At 35.7% G+C, this 14,453-nt stretch overlaps 2 protein-coding genes across 2 annotated transcripts; one reads left to right on the top strand and one right to left on the bottom strand.

Annotated features, from left to right (window-relative positions):
- Positions 1-1,513: 1,513 nt before the first annotated feature.
- On the bottom strand, positions 1,514-4,934 carry LOC118439539. Its single transcript, XM_035860933.1, has 5 exons — positions 4,859-4,934; positions 4,430-4,777; positions 4,124-4,335; positions 3,893-4,052; positions 1,514-3,825 (listed from the first exon to the last, which is right to left on the bottom strand). The coding sequence occupies exons 1-5, from the start codon at positions 4,932-4,934 to the stop codon at positions 3,725-3,727; spliced, it is 897 nt and encodes a 298-aa protein (XP_035716826.1). The 3' UTR covers positions 1,514-3,724.
- Positions 4,935-9,018: 4,084 nt separating this feature from the next.
- Positions 9,019-10,095, top strand: LOC110861194 (spore cortex-lytic enzyme). The gene is made up of 2 exons (XM_022110306.2): positions 9,019-9,134; positions 9,576-10,095. The coding sequence occupies exon 2, from the start codon at positions 9,582-9,584 to the stop codon at positions 9,972-9,974; it is 393 nt and encodes a 130-aa protein (XP_021965998.1). The 5' UTR covers positions 9,019-9,134; positions 9,576-9,581; the 3' UTR covers positions 9,975-10,095.
- The last annotated feature ends 4,358 nt before the right edge of the window (positions 10,096-14,453 follow it).

The raw sequence follows: 14,453 nt of genomic DNA, 5'->3' as shown, positions 1-14,453 counted from the left end.
TTACCTTACTTTCTCCCACACTGGCCAACCCATTTGTATATTTGCCCAACAAGTTTTTCCCCTTTTCATTAATATACACGCCAAAATTACAAATTATCATTTGCACATAGAGCGTAACCAGGGCCCCAAATAAGCTCAGAAGCAAAAAAGGCGTCGGGATTTGTGAGTGCGATCTTATTCCGATATACGCAAAATAGACGAAACTTGCCCCAATGAAGGCGATTCCGATGAAAGCACTGAATTTATTTATTGCGACGGGAATTCGGTACAGGATTCCCACGTGCCGGTAGACCTTGAAGTGTTGCATGTCATTTTGTCTTCCGAGGGAGATGACGCGGTCGAAGTAGGCGTCAGCAAAATCGATAAGATTCTTGAATAATTGAATCCCCATCATGGACACGATCGAGAGGAGGATGAAGCAGCGGAAGAGATCCATCACGAATAGCAACTGGATGATGTACCTTGACAGAAATATGGTTGTGTTGAGAGAGGTCGTACTAATGAATGGGAGGGAAAGAGCGAATTGGTAGAGGGTGTTCCGGAAGTAATGCAACTTTGGTAAAATGCATATATGCAAGGGTATCAATTTGCCCCAAATTCTAAATTGGGTGAATATTGTAGTCCACACATTTATCTACTAGAATCCGAAAACCAGAAGTCGATATCTCTATCCGTTCCAAAATGAGGTCAAATACCACCAAGCAACTCGCAACCATCGTCTGCCACTACCTCGAAAAAGTGGTTACGCGCTCCAAGAAATTGAGCTGTGTTCACTTTAAAAAATAAGAAATTCCAAAAGTGACGATTTGTTGTGTTATACTAAGGTATGAGCTGCAAAAAACGACTAATCGCAAAAAATATCTGGTCGGTACATTCGTGTGGCAGCCCCGAAAGTAATAAACTTCGTGTAGATAGAAATTTGTTATGTCGGAGCGAAATTCGCTGAAGTACTTGAAGTTCTCACCGAACACCATACATTATTTGAAAGCTTAGAAGTTGGACATCAAATCCTAGAAGGTTCTAGAAGCTTATAAATATAGTCAAGAGTAAATAAAAGTAGCAAGCAGGAGGGCAGAAAAAATCCTTGACCTGAAGTAATTAAAATTAACCAAAATTGATCGTCCTGTACAAGACGATTTACTGCTCAGATTATCAAAATGCTTTTATTTGCACATAGTACAACTCTCCCACCTTCAAGAAAACCATTTATGCAAAACTGGAAATTAAATATAAGCCAAAGTATCACGCTCCGCCTTAAAACGGATCAAATGCAATTAACATGGGAGAGGTGAACGTTCCCAAATTTGCCAAATACAAGACCTATTGAAAAAATTTAGTTCCTATCCTAGAAAAAATATTGTAATCGAAAAACTTCAGTCAAAAATTTGAACTTATTTCAACACATGTGGTCAAAAATCTCAAAAAAGGTGACCAAAAACAGTGGCGAAGCACTAATTGTGAGCGCCCAACAAAAACGTCTCCAAATTTGGCGGAAGGGGTGTACGGACCATCCGCAAAATTGGTTGAAAGTGACGTCGAAACGACGCAGTCGGAAATTGGTCACATATGGCCGGCAGAACCTAGTCTAAACAACCATCCATATTCTCCTAAAATGCGACCGTTGATTCAACGTGGATTTGATCGTCGGAATCAACATAAAATCGACGGTCGAAATACCGTTGAAAGTATGGTCGCATTATGGTCATAATTCACCGTCGTTTATCCGTCGATTTAATAATGAATATACAACGATAATATTGGCAACGTGATTCTTTATTATACAAAAATCGATCATTCATTACAAAAGAATCAATTATTAGTGTTATGTAAAGGAATACAAATAATGCCACCTTCCAACTCCATTAACCAACATTTTTGCCTTAATGAACTTAAATTAATATGTACAGCGCTAGATAACTTTGAAACTAAATATACATCAACAATCGTACTTTTACATGGAACAACATACCAGTCATCAACTTTTGTAAATTTTTTAACTAGTAATGTATCGGAGCCAGGTACATAACTAATAATAATTACAATTTCACCAGTCTCTATTTTATAACAATTATTACCTTTAGAAAATTTACTCTGACATGATGGAGATATAGGCTTGGCTGACAATTTTAAATGTTCCTTTTCTTTTAATCTACTTATACATTGTTCGAACGGTTTATAAGGAGATCTTAATGTTCTTTTAATAAATTGCATATTATTCTCAAAGTCAAATGCACTAAAGTTATCCAGTCTCCCATAATTCATGGCATCAGCAGCAATGTGAATTAAACAGTGCACATTATATACTAGAAAATTTTCTGAATATAAGTCGCTAATTTTTGAAACGAAAAATCTAAACAATTTGTTAGCGTACTCATTCCATTCAACATTTTGCGCTTTCTCGCTTATCAAAATTGAAGTCGCTATACTCAATAATAAAAAATGATATTTACTCTTAGGCAAAACACTTTTAAGAACTGCAGGACCTGTGTAAAGTAAAAATGACCTAAACTCTGTCGCCACATATCTACACATATCTACATATCATATCCACATATCTACATCTTTAGCCGTTCTCGGCTTTCTACTAAAATTATTAGGACAGCTTGTTCGTAAATTAAATAATGATTCGTTTAATTTTAAAACGCTACTGGGCGGTAATTTATATGGGATTGGACCTTTTATCCAACAACGTAACAATTTTCTAACTACTCCTAAACAAATACAATGCATGTAATCAATAGGAACACAACTAACTAATGGAAAATCTATATGTGCAAATGGTGAATTACCAGAGTGATGATTTATATCTAATTGCTGTAAAAATTCGTCGTCTGTTCTAACAGGAGCAGATAAATCAGGAAATATAACTCTACCTGTCCATTTTCCTACAACTTTACATTTTTCACACCCATTATAAGAGTTGTGATTTTTGCATTGCTTAATGAAACTACGCGCAGGCGCATCAGCAATTATCCTATCAAATTTAACTTTGATTATACTATGATTAAGAATTAGACTAACCGTTTGCAAAACTTGGATTTCATCTACTAAATCCTTCAAAAAATTATCGACTAATTTTGGTTTCGTTTCCCCATAATATAACCCAGCTACAAAAACTCCAAATTTACTTTCAATGCATGAAACTTGGATCGGCCAAAATTGTTTCGAGTTACTTCTAGAAATTGGAAGACCATCGACACTAACTGCTACCCTAATACTTAGTAAGGGCTCAATAAAATCCTCGTTGAATTGAGCCTGCAATGAACTAGTTATACCAAAATAACTAAAGTATGACCCATCGTCATTTCTAGTTATCGTTTTAACTACTGGAATGTCGCCGCGTAATAAAGTTCTTTGGTCTATAGGAAGAGATTCGAAACAATTATGGCGTCTCAACAATTTCAAAAGTTCCTGTGTAGCAATACCTGTAATATTGTAATTAATTGCCCATTCCCTTAAACTAACTTTAAATTCACTAATATCAATATCATTAAAAGGACCATCACTACCCGTGTCACTTAAACTAAACTAAATCTGACTTCGCTCCTCTGACTCTGAGTGAATAAAATTATTTACTAATCTATCAGTATCTACCGTATTAATATCATTTAAATGATTATTATTATTTTCTGGAGTAGGAGTAATTTGTCGCTGAGTGTTTTCAATGTTCTGTTGGACTCGTTTTGCAATAATACGTCTTAAATTCCTGGGCGACCGACCTGTCCTATTGGTCTTCTCCATCTTTAGGGGCGTACTTGAACCAATTCTTTGCTGTCCCTAATATCTCGTCGTCATTGGCCACAGGATACCGAGTACGGACAGAATCTAAATGACATAATAATAATTATGAAAACCAGCTGCAACACTTATTTACTTCACACCATGCTCTCACCCTTTAAAATTTTCAAAATCTCCAGATTTTCCAGTGCGACTTTGTTACCTTTCCCGGTATAATTAATTTGACATCTCAAACTGCCACCAATTAATTTTAGCAATACCTGCCTAGTATTCCTGTCAGTATTTGAACCGCCAGTTGTACTCAAATATGAGATCTGCAGTTTCATAAATTCAGTTACCACACAATTTGGATCAACATTATTTAAGAAATATGTTTTTATTGTACCAGCAGTTTTTTATGGGAATCGGATGATTTCAGCCAATCCTCAAAAGCCACGAGTTCCAATCTCCCAGCGATCGGCAAAGGTGGTATAATAGAATAATCTGGGAGCAAATTGCCACCTTGTGAATTTGCACGCAACGTGTGAATGGCAGCTTTAATTTCCCTTATATCTTCTGCTTGTCTCTCTAATAACTCGAAACTTTTTTTCATGAATCCTAAACAGCATCAAATTAATAAAATAAGTTGTAATAAGTGTAATAGCCATAAATATAGAAATATAATATGTATAACATATTAACAAAAACATGCCTTCAATTAGAGACTTGATGTCAGCTGTATCCGCTGCCGTCGCCAAAAATAACTTAGGATCCTGTTCAACATCAAAATCCTCTTGAACGATAACAGGTTGAGGAATTTCTGGAACGACTGCTACCTGCTGATTATTCTCATCTGGAGGGTGGGGCTGGTCGCCGGTAGATTCTTGACAACAAAACAAGTTAAATATATAAATGTTAAGAAATATAAAAATACATACGACATCCTTCTTTTTCTGGACCCTACGTCCACGTCGGATTCCAATGTCGTCCTCCTGGCTACTTTCAATGTTTGAGGTATCCTCAGCTTGTTTTAGCTTCAAACAGGCGTCGTGAAATGAACCTAATAATAATAGTAAATTATCACAGGCCATACATTGAACCGACATTTTATTGTACAACAAAAGATGTTTCTAAATCTTACCATAACTTCCTAGAATTTTTTCAAATGTGTGAGAAGTCCAGGATGGCAGCGGAACAATTTCGCACTTTTTCACCATAGTCTTTAAGGCAGATCCTTTACAAGGTGGCCAAAATACTTCTTTCTGGTCTTCTTCGATCCATATTATTCGGACAATCTCAACTAACTTTGGAATATTTTTGAATATATTATTATTATAATATTATGGAATATTTTTTTGCCTTGTCAATTTGGGATGACATGAAGATTTATTTTTTAATTTGGAAGGACAAGAAATAAGTGTGACTCGATGAGCACAATGTGATGGTGTGGACTGACTTGAGAATCGCGGAAGCATGGCACTTGGATGGGGAAATGGTGGATTTTACGTTGAGAAATCTTAAATTATGCAACGGTCGCAAAGCCGTTGAAAAATTTTCAATTATGCGACGGTGGAAAAGGCGTTGAAAAATTTTCAATTATGCGACGGTGGAAAAGGCGTTGAAAAAGTAGTTAAACTGACCTAAAATAATATGGTCGTATTGTCTTATAATATGATCGAATCAACTGCTAAAAGTGGTCGCAAAATTTTCGTCGCATTAGTCGACGTCTCTCCGACGTCCTTTAGCCGTATGAAAACCCGACGGTCGGGTTGCTCATTTTTCGACCATTTGGCGACCAATTTTTGCGGATGGGGATCACGCTCCGCCTTAAAACGGATCAAATGCAATTAACATGGGAGAGGTGAACGTTCCCAAATTTGCCAAATACAAGACCTATTGAAAAATTTTAGTTCCTATCCTAGAAAAAATATTGTAATCGAAAAACTTCAGTCAAAAATTTGAACTTATTTCAACACATGTGGTCAAAAATCTCAAAAAAGGTGACCAAAAACAGTGGCGAAGCACTAATTGTGAGCGCCCAACAAAAACGTCTCCAAATTTGGCGGAAGGGGTGTACGGACCATTGGAAGCAAAACTTAATTAGCTTTAACCTTTGTCCCTTTCTGACCAAAATTTCGCTTTAAAAAATTCATTCGTTGAGTTTATATGTGCATTTGACCAAAGTTGCATTACTTCCGGAACACCCTCTATAGTTCTGGGAATTTTGAAGATACGAAGGACATGATAACCACCCCGGGGTCCCGTTTGAGTAGGACGACGATTAGAGCTGTGGGCGGTGGAAGAAAGATGCCAGCCCAGACGAAGAGTCGGATTATATAGTCGAGAAAGATGGGTTGATGGGTTTGTTTCAGTAGGGACGGGACAGCTAGAAAAAGCGCAATTGTCAGTAAATTCATACACTACGAATTAATTGTTCGCTCGGTTAGGCAGGCTTATAATCCCGAAAAGTGTAAACTTAATGATGCTCTTTGAAGTATAGATGTGGCTTTCTCTAACAATGGAACCTTTTTTCAAGCTACACGGGGATCAACTAGCGAGTTATGTCAAAAAATCAAGCCAAAAATTAGGAGTCACATGACACTTATATTTCCGTTGAATGGCTCCTTTGAAGAAAAATATTGAGGGTCAAAGTTCGAACTTTTCCCTGGTTTTTGTCCCGTGGAGGAAAAACCAAGGGTAAATCTGCTAAAAAATTGAACTTAACTGCCAATATTTTTCTTCAAAGGGGCCATTCAATGGAAAGAGAAGTGTCACGTGACTCATAATTTTTGGCTTGATTTTTTGATATAACTCGCTAGTCGATCCAGGTGTAGCTTGAAAAAAGGTTCCATTGTAAGTGAGTGAACTTGGAAAATCGCCGGACCCTTCTTACCCGGGCAATAAATTTGGGGTAACAATTATTAGGTAAACAAATTTGTAACAAGTTGACTATACAGTATGTAACACTACAGAATTATGATCACATATATGCTACCGAACTTCTTTTAAAAATCTCCTTGACGCTACTCTTAAAGTTTTTTGTAATGTTTAGTAATGTTTTTCAAAATCTTTGGAGTTACCTCTATCATCGAAATATTTAGAGTATTGGTAAGGGGAGCAAAATAAAAAAATACACAACAATTTACCTGTTCCCAATTGTTCGACATATTGGTCTGTCGAGTTAAAGGATTGAATCAGAATGTCGTCATATCCCACAAAAATCATCAGAAACAAGAAAAATCGAATCATTTCCATTGCAAAAAACCATTGCGAAGCTATTATAGTGAATCGGTCTAACTGAGTGACGATGGGATCTCGCATTCTCAACAGTATTCCAAACGAGACGAGTATTATACATGTGGATGATACAAGAAGGGGGGTTTTTGTACGAGTAAGTTTCCTCGATTTTCCGACATGGACACAATTTCCCTTAATGGAAAGCTGTATGGGGAGGGCGTACCAAAATAATGGTTTCAAATTAAATAAGTGGTTAAATAATTGGATTGTTTCTAACTCAAATGGTTTCATTTTTGATTAAAATTGGAAATCATGGAGGGCCGGAAATAATATGTGGGAAATTTTCTGCTTATTACAAATTTTGGATTAATTTCTATATCAAAAAATATTTTTGGTTTCCTACTTAAACCCTAATTTATTTATTGTCATTTTATGCATGGACCTGTCCGAGATCTGCATCCGACTGTAAAATGATAGATCTTAAACGCTCGTACGTCGACGTCTGTTTGCAAGGAATATTTTGTATATTTTTATGGCCGATATTCTCATGATTTGCATGTTGAACAATATTACTCGTTATGTCATGAAGGTCTGGATTTAATATTAAAGCTGCCTAAGAAAAATCAAATTAGAAAACTACGCAGTTAAGAAATTCTCAAATTTAATTAATTAGTTCTCAAGGTTTCAATAGGCGAATACAGGCAAAAATTTATATATGAATACTCGCAGAAGATGTATCTATAAATTGGAAAACAATATTTTAATTTAAACTTTATCTTAAATTATTTATAATTTGACTTGAAGGGATTAGATTGAATACACAAATTTGGCTACCAAACTTGATTGAGGATGAGTCTTTAATAAAGTTTAAATAAACGAAAATGAAATTTTTTCTGACAGATTATTACCTATTTAATTTCCTCGTAATAAACTTCATTAAAGAACAATCATTGTTTCCATTGGGGTCGAAAATTCGTTAATAAGTATTTTAATTCATTTTGTGTTTGAATAAGAAATAAAATTATATAAAAAACTTGTATTCATTACACTGTAGATTTATTCGTGATTTTTTAAGCAGCAGGAAAACAGTATTTTTGCAAAATGCATGCTTCCCATGTTAACATTTTCATACGTAAAAATGATTTTTTTACACTTTTCGTCAAAATGATGTAACTTCTGCCATCTGAACAGCACTTGAAGTTAGTAATTGTATCCGGACTCATCAAACCCATCGTCCATTAATCTTAACATTCGGTAAAACATATGCTAATCGCAACATTATTGACATACTTACATAATTATAATGTCTCAATACACAAATTTATCCAGTAACATGAACTCTATTTAATTACTCATGCATAAATTTGTGCTTGTAGCATGCATACGCAAAAGTTTGTACACTTTTTGCCTAACGTATACACACATTTCGGGATGACGTTTAAACTCATGATCATGAGAATTATTGCAAGATGAGATTAGAGAAAATCAAATTATTTCTTGGTTTAGTGAGCAAATCAATGAGACGGTTACGTAAAATGTATAAAGTAGTTTGTTTACCATGTGCGATAAGTGAAATGTACACTTTATTGATGATGATGCCAAATTCAGAGTGGCACATGCACGGAATTGATAGTCGTATGATAACGCAGAAGGATGACTCGTCTCCTCACTCCAAAACATATTAAACTCATTCAGAGATTTCTCATGAGATTCGTCCACTAACATTATTTCCATTGAGAAACGTTTCGCCCTGCAAATTGTAAATATGTGCATGCCTAAATGCATTTATAAAGACTTGTGTGAGGGGCCGAACATGCAGCATCTGATCGATTTTAGGAGAATTTTTTCCCTACTCCCACGGTGTTACATATGTACGTACATACATACACATATGCCCCATGTTAAAATCAACACGGGTACGATAAGACGCCTTAAAATATATGTACTTCCCCTAAAATTGATCACATACTTTTTGTGCAGTCCCACAGAAAACACAGAAAATCATCTCATGAAAATATATCTACTTGGCATGAATTTATGTATGTACTTTTACTATGACACAATGCAATGCTTTACCAAAACGTTTTCTCCTCCGTATATAAAGCAATCTTATTTTGTCTAGATAGTCATTTAAGAGACTTGCTTACACGCATCATTTCCCTGACCATCATTTTTAAACGGTAAGACACATATTTGTATAACGTCGAGTCCAGTTTAGAAAATGCATATTGCTTATAATAAAATTAAACTATATATTTCCTTTACATATTTTTTGCAATTCAGGATTATTATTTTTTATAACTCAATAATTACAAATTTTAGTACCTGAGCAGTTATTAAGAGGTTATTGGGTTACAAATAAGTCAATTACTGGTAACTCATAAAATCTATACGTTTTGTGAAATAATGTTACAAACTTTTACAAATCAAAGGACTTAAAAATTAAAAGAATTTTATAAACTCCCTTGAAGATTTTGTAAAAATTTGAAATCTTAAAAGAATGCGAAATTTTGTTTACAATGTAGCCAAGGATTGCGTGAATTACCTCAATGTCTGCATAACTCCCATCATAAGGTATAACTTCGTATTTTATTACTTTACAATATTTTTTCAATTTTCAGAAAAAAATGTCTCACTTGAGTGAACGAGATGTCTTGGCCAAGACCATTTACGCCGAGGCTAGAGGCGAACCCGACGAGGGACAGAGGGCCGTTGCTCACGTGATTAAAAACCGAGCCGCAAAAAATCGAGACTACTGGGGTGGCAGCAGCGTGAAGGGGGTGTGCCTCAAGGATAAACAATTCGAATGTTGGAACGGAAGAAGTGACATTGACATCAATGAACCCCACGCGTATCAAAAAGCGCAGCGAATTGCCGATGAAGTTCTGTCCTCGAGGGATCCCCGAAATGATCCCTCGCGGGGATCGACCCATTACAACAATCCCGACAAGGAAGACCCCGATTGGGGGAGAAAGATTCCGAAAACCACCAAGATTGGAAAACATCAGTTTTATGAGTAAATTTGATAAATGTACCATTACAATCAAATTATTGCAATATGAAAATAATTTACTTGTAAAAAGTTGTTATACGCAAAATTATGGTAGAATTTGAAATAAAGAGCTTTAAGCTATGAATGCATGTGTCAATCTTCCTCTGACTTCACACTTTCGGAGTCGAGCACACATTCCTAAGTAACAATGGTGACGCTTATCACCAGCTTGACACCTTGGTAAAATTGTTTCATGCTGAATCATCAAACTCATCCTTACGTAATCCAAACATCCTGTCAAACTTAATCTAATCGTGCAATTCAATTAATAAATGTTATAACTTATAGACAATAAGTTATTGACAAAATTACAAAATACAGAAATTAATCCAACAACATAAACTCCATTGAAGTAAATAATAACTCATGCATACTTGAGTACATAAATCTGTACATTCACGTATAAAAACATACGTATGCATATTATACAACACGGAAAATCAGCACATGATAACACATGGATATCTTCATGATGGAATCATCATCCAAACGTTTTCTCCTTTATTCACATTCTTATTAGAAAGTATATAAAGCGAGTTCATCCATGTTTTGTTGCATATGTAATTTGCATGTAAATACTCGTACATATTCCTCAGAACTTCATACTTTTTATTGTGAAACGGTAAGAACAATTGACACAAAATCGGATCTTGTAACGAACCTGATTCTTCTGAACTTGGGGTTATAGGAGATATCAAAGTCCGCCTCGTACATAATTTTGTTTCAAAATATGACCCAATATTTTACAAATTTTTAAAAGTTATTTACAATTTCCAGGAAACCATGTGCCGCGTGAGGGAAACAGAGGTCATCAAAAGGAAGATTTACCCGGCAAGAAGCGAACTCGACGAGAGACCGCAGGACGCTGGATTCAGGGCACAGAACGAAGAAGCAGAGAGAATTTCACAAAAAGGGGTTGGGGATTCGGCAGATCCTAAAGTTGATTCCACACAGGGATCCACCCATCCCACCAAAGAGGATTCAGAGTAGGCGAGAAGAAGATTCCGAAAAGATTGGAAATCATAAATTTTACAAGGAAACTTGATAATTTATGGAGTAGTTAAAGATTTTTTTACTTAAATGTAATGCAAAAATTCTGGTCTAATTTTAAGTAAAAACAAAACAAGTTAACTTTGCCTAAATCAAACTAGGCAAAGAGAAAAACCTGTTGAAATTAATGGGTTTTAAAAACTTTTCATCTCCCGAACAGTAAATTGGAGTTATGAAAACGACGCAAATGTCAAAAATTCGTACTATTTTAAAATAGTATGTACATATGTCTGTATATACTTAGTAAATATGTCCTTACTTATAAATGCGTATTGCTTACGGTAAAACAAATAATGCGAACTTATAGTTTAGTAAATACTAAACACATCATCGTAAATCGATTAAAATTTAAATAAAGTTTGTTTGAATTCGGATTATTACCGAATCGAAGGGAAAAATAATTGTGGAAGTATTTATGTATATGCACACAAAAGAATCATGTGAAACGATATATTTCAAGTTACTTAACTTGGGTAAGTTAACTTAGGTAAGTTATTTAACTTACCTAATTAAGCTTGACCGAGAGATGTGGGGATAATTTAGTTTTACTTGGAAATAGATTTAATCGTTCCAATTAGAAGACCTTTCCAAGGTTTGCGAACATAAAACAAATAATACATGTAAGTGCCTATATAGATCGGCATGAAACACTAATTTGCCATAATGGTTTATCTAGGCATTGTTTACAATTTCTTCATAAGAAAATATGTTATAAATTTTATTGTCGCAATTATTACAAAAGTTGATATGGATTTATAACTGAAGTTCTTTCTACCTATGTCTATTCAGTAAGGATTGCAATTGGGCAAGCTGTTAAACAAATGTCAAAGTAATTTTGCAATGGCAGCTTTCTTTATTTACCTTAAGCAAACATATGTAGCTACTTACATTTTGATACTACTTCAATATGTATATTTGTACAGATATAATTGTTTCTTTTAGGATGCTAACTTATACACGATCATTGGGGCCGAGAGCTGAAGACCGAGAGGGGCTAAAGCATGAAAATGTTGATGGCATAATTAAATATTATTTAATTTATTTTCTAAAATCATTTAAGGGGAGAGAAACGACTCCCAGTGGGGAAAAATATTAATTAACTTTTTGACCCATACAATACAAAAAATGCCTTTTTCAGGGTAAAAAAATAATAATTTTGCGTGGTGAAACATTGGACCGTATTCGCCTTAAGTGATTTTATAAAATACTTAAAAATTTTCAATAATAACATTTTCATGCTTAACCCCCACTATATTTTGACCCAACTCACTAGGTGCCAATGATTCTACATAAATTAGTATCCTAAAAGAAATTATTTTATCTGTACAAATATGCGTATTGAAATAGTAAATGTATTTCTGAGAAAGTATTTACTTCTGTTTGTTTGAGGTACATAAAGAACGTTGTAATTACAAAATTACTTTGGCATTTGTTTAGCCAAGCTTGGCGAATTTAAACCCTTCAAATTATACTGAATAAACATAGGCACAAAGAACTTCAATTATAAATCCATATTAACTTTTGTAATAACTTCGACAAGACAATTTATTTCATATTCTCTTAGGAAGAAATTGTAAATAATGCGTAGATAAACCTTGGCACAAGTCAACAACAGCTTTCAACAGCAAATATAAATTCCACGTATTCGCCTTACTTCTTCATTGAAGCATTGCTTCCCTTAAAGGTAACACTGTTGACCGTGAATTCAACAAATCTTCGAAATCTTCGAAATGCTGACTAGTCGAACACTAAACATCATCGGAATTTACTCCACCTTCATCAACAATCTATTCGTATGCACCCCCTTCTCATGGATCCCTGAAAAACAACTTCTCTACGTCAACACGGATGAATCCCTAACTAACTTGGGTGCGTACATGCTAAACTGTGCGCAAGGCGTGGGGTACATGGCGTACTCGTCCTGGCGGGCGTACAATGTCTTACTTAACCCCGTGGGAACATCCATCCTCGAAATATTATGGCTCGTCAACTGGATCAACTGCTACGTTTGGCAGATTGCGTCAAATCATTCCGCTTGGGTTAAGAGGCACGAGACCGTGTCCGCCTTCAACGGAACGATTAAACTGTTCCGCCAGCTGTCCTCGCAAAACAAAGGGAAGGCTCGAATGACCCCAATAATTTGCACTTTGAACATCATCGAACTCCATTTTCTCATCGCGACGTTCATGATTGGACAATTTGCTGTGGCGTCTGATCTCATGTTTTTCGTTGTACCGGGCATGATCCAATATTTGTATTCCGTGGTGGCTGAAAAGTATAAAGTTGGCTGGGTTTTTCTGTTCTTCGTTATTTTTGAGGGAGGCTCGAAATTGTCGATGGCATGTGCCAAGGGCACGGTGGCCTTTAATGTTTTAATGGGAACGCTTGGAACGGATTTTTGGCTGCGGTTTACGACAAGGTAAGTGCGTAACTACTTAGAGGTACAGATTTTATTTGAACATGTTTTAAAATTGACCTTAAGACTGTAGTTGACGTTGATGAATTGTGTAGTCCGCGTAACTACCTTGGAAAATATTATATACATGTATTCCGGTTATTTTGGTTGCTTTTAGGTCTCACAACTTACCCGTTTCCAAAAAAATCCGAACCTTTCGTGCTCTAGATATCCTGATGCGGAGTATAAATGATTCCTTCACCTACTTCCTCCTCTCGGTTATCCTACTTTGTTGGATCCCTTGCACAATGGCGTCGATAAATGGATTCGCCTCAATCAGGTTTCGCCCGCTGTTGACCTTCTTTCAATACTTGCCGTTCGTGGCACTATTCCTAAATGGGATTTTGCTCATTGCAATCATCCTACGACCCTGTGCAGGTGTTTATGAAGAGTCCAAGAGCCTAAAAGTTTCCCTAAGCAGGCACACTTGTCAAGGTTTGGGTAAACAGAGTACATTTTTTCGGAAGGAACTCTTGTCGCTGAAACCGTTCGGGGTGCGGTATGGAACTGTACGAGTAGCGAAAAGAATGGACATCTTGCTCTCGTACACATTCATTGCGGATTACATTTTCACCCTGCTGGTCAGTTTTCCAGAATAAGACGTGCTAATTCTGAAGGAGAACGAAGAAACAAAATTGTGGCTTTAAAATCAAGACAGAAATATGGGTTTCTATAATTTTACGTCATAAATATGCAGATACAACCTTGCATTGCTGAAATGTGAAGGTTTGAGCCCTTATTTTCTTAATTTATGCAGGTAGCGCTACTATCGTGGTGAATTATTCATTATAAAATATATCTTACAATTGTTAGTAATTATGATGGGATATTTAGGCTTAGTACATATATGTCCATACTAAATGCATCCAAAGTAAATGTCGGCAATTAGTCGGTCAGGAATTAGCTTTCAATGTGCTTTCGCACGTGATTGTGATTTCTCTA

The sequence above is a fragment of the Folsomia candida genome, unplaced genomic scaffold (assembly GCF_002217175.1).
Source record: "Folsomia candida strain VU population unplaced genomic scaffold, ASM221717v1 Fcan01_Sc038, whole genome shotgun sequence".
Classification (NCBI taxonomy): Eukaryota; Metazoa; Arthropoda; class Collembola; order Entomobryomorpha; family Isotomidae; genus Folsomia; species Folsomia candida.
The sequence above is the reverse complement of the archived record's forward strand: the minus strand, read 5'-3'. Positions and strand labels throughout refer to the sequence as shown.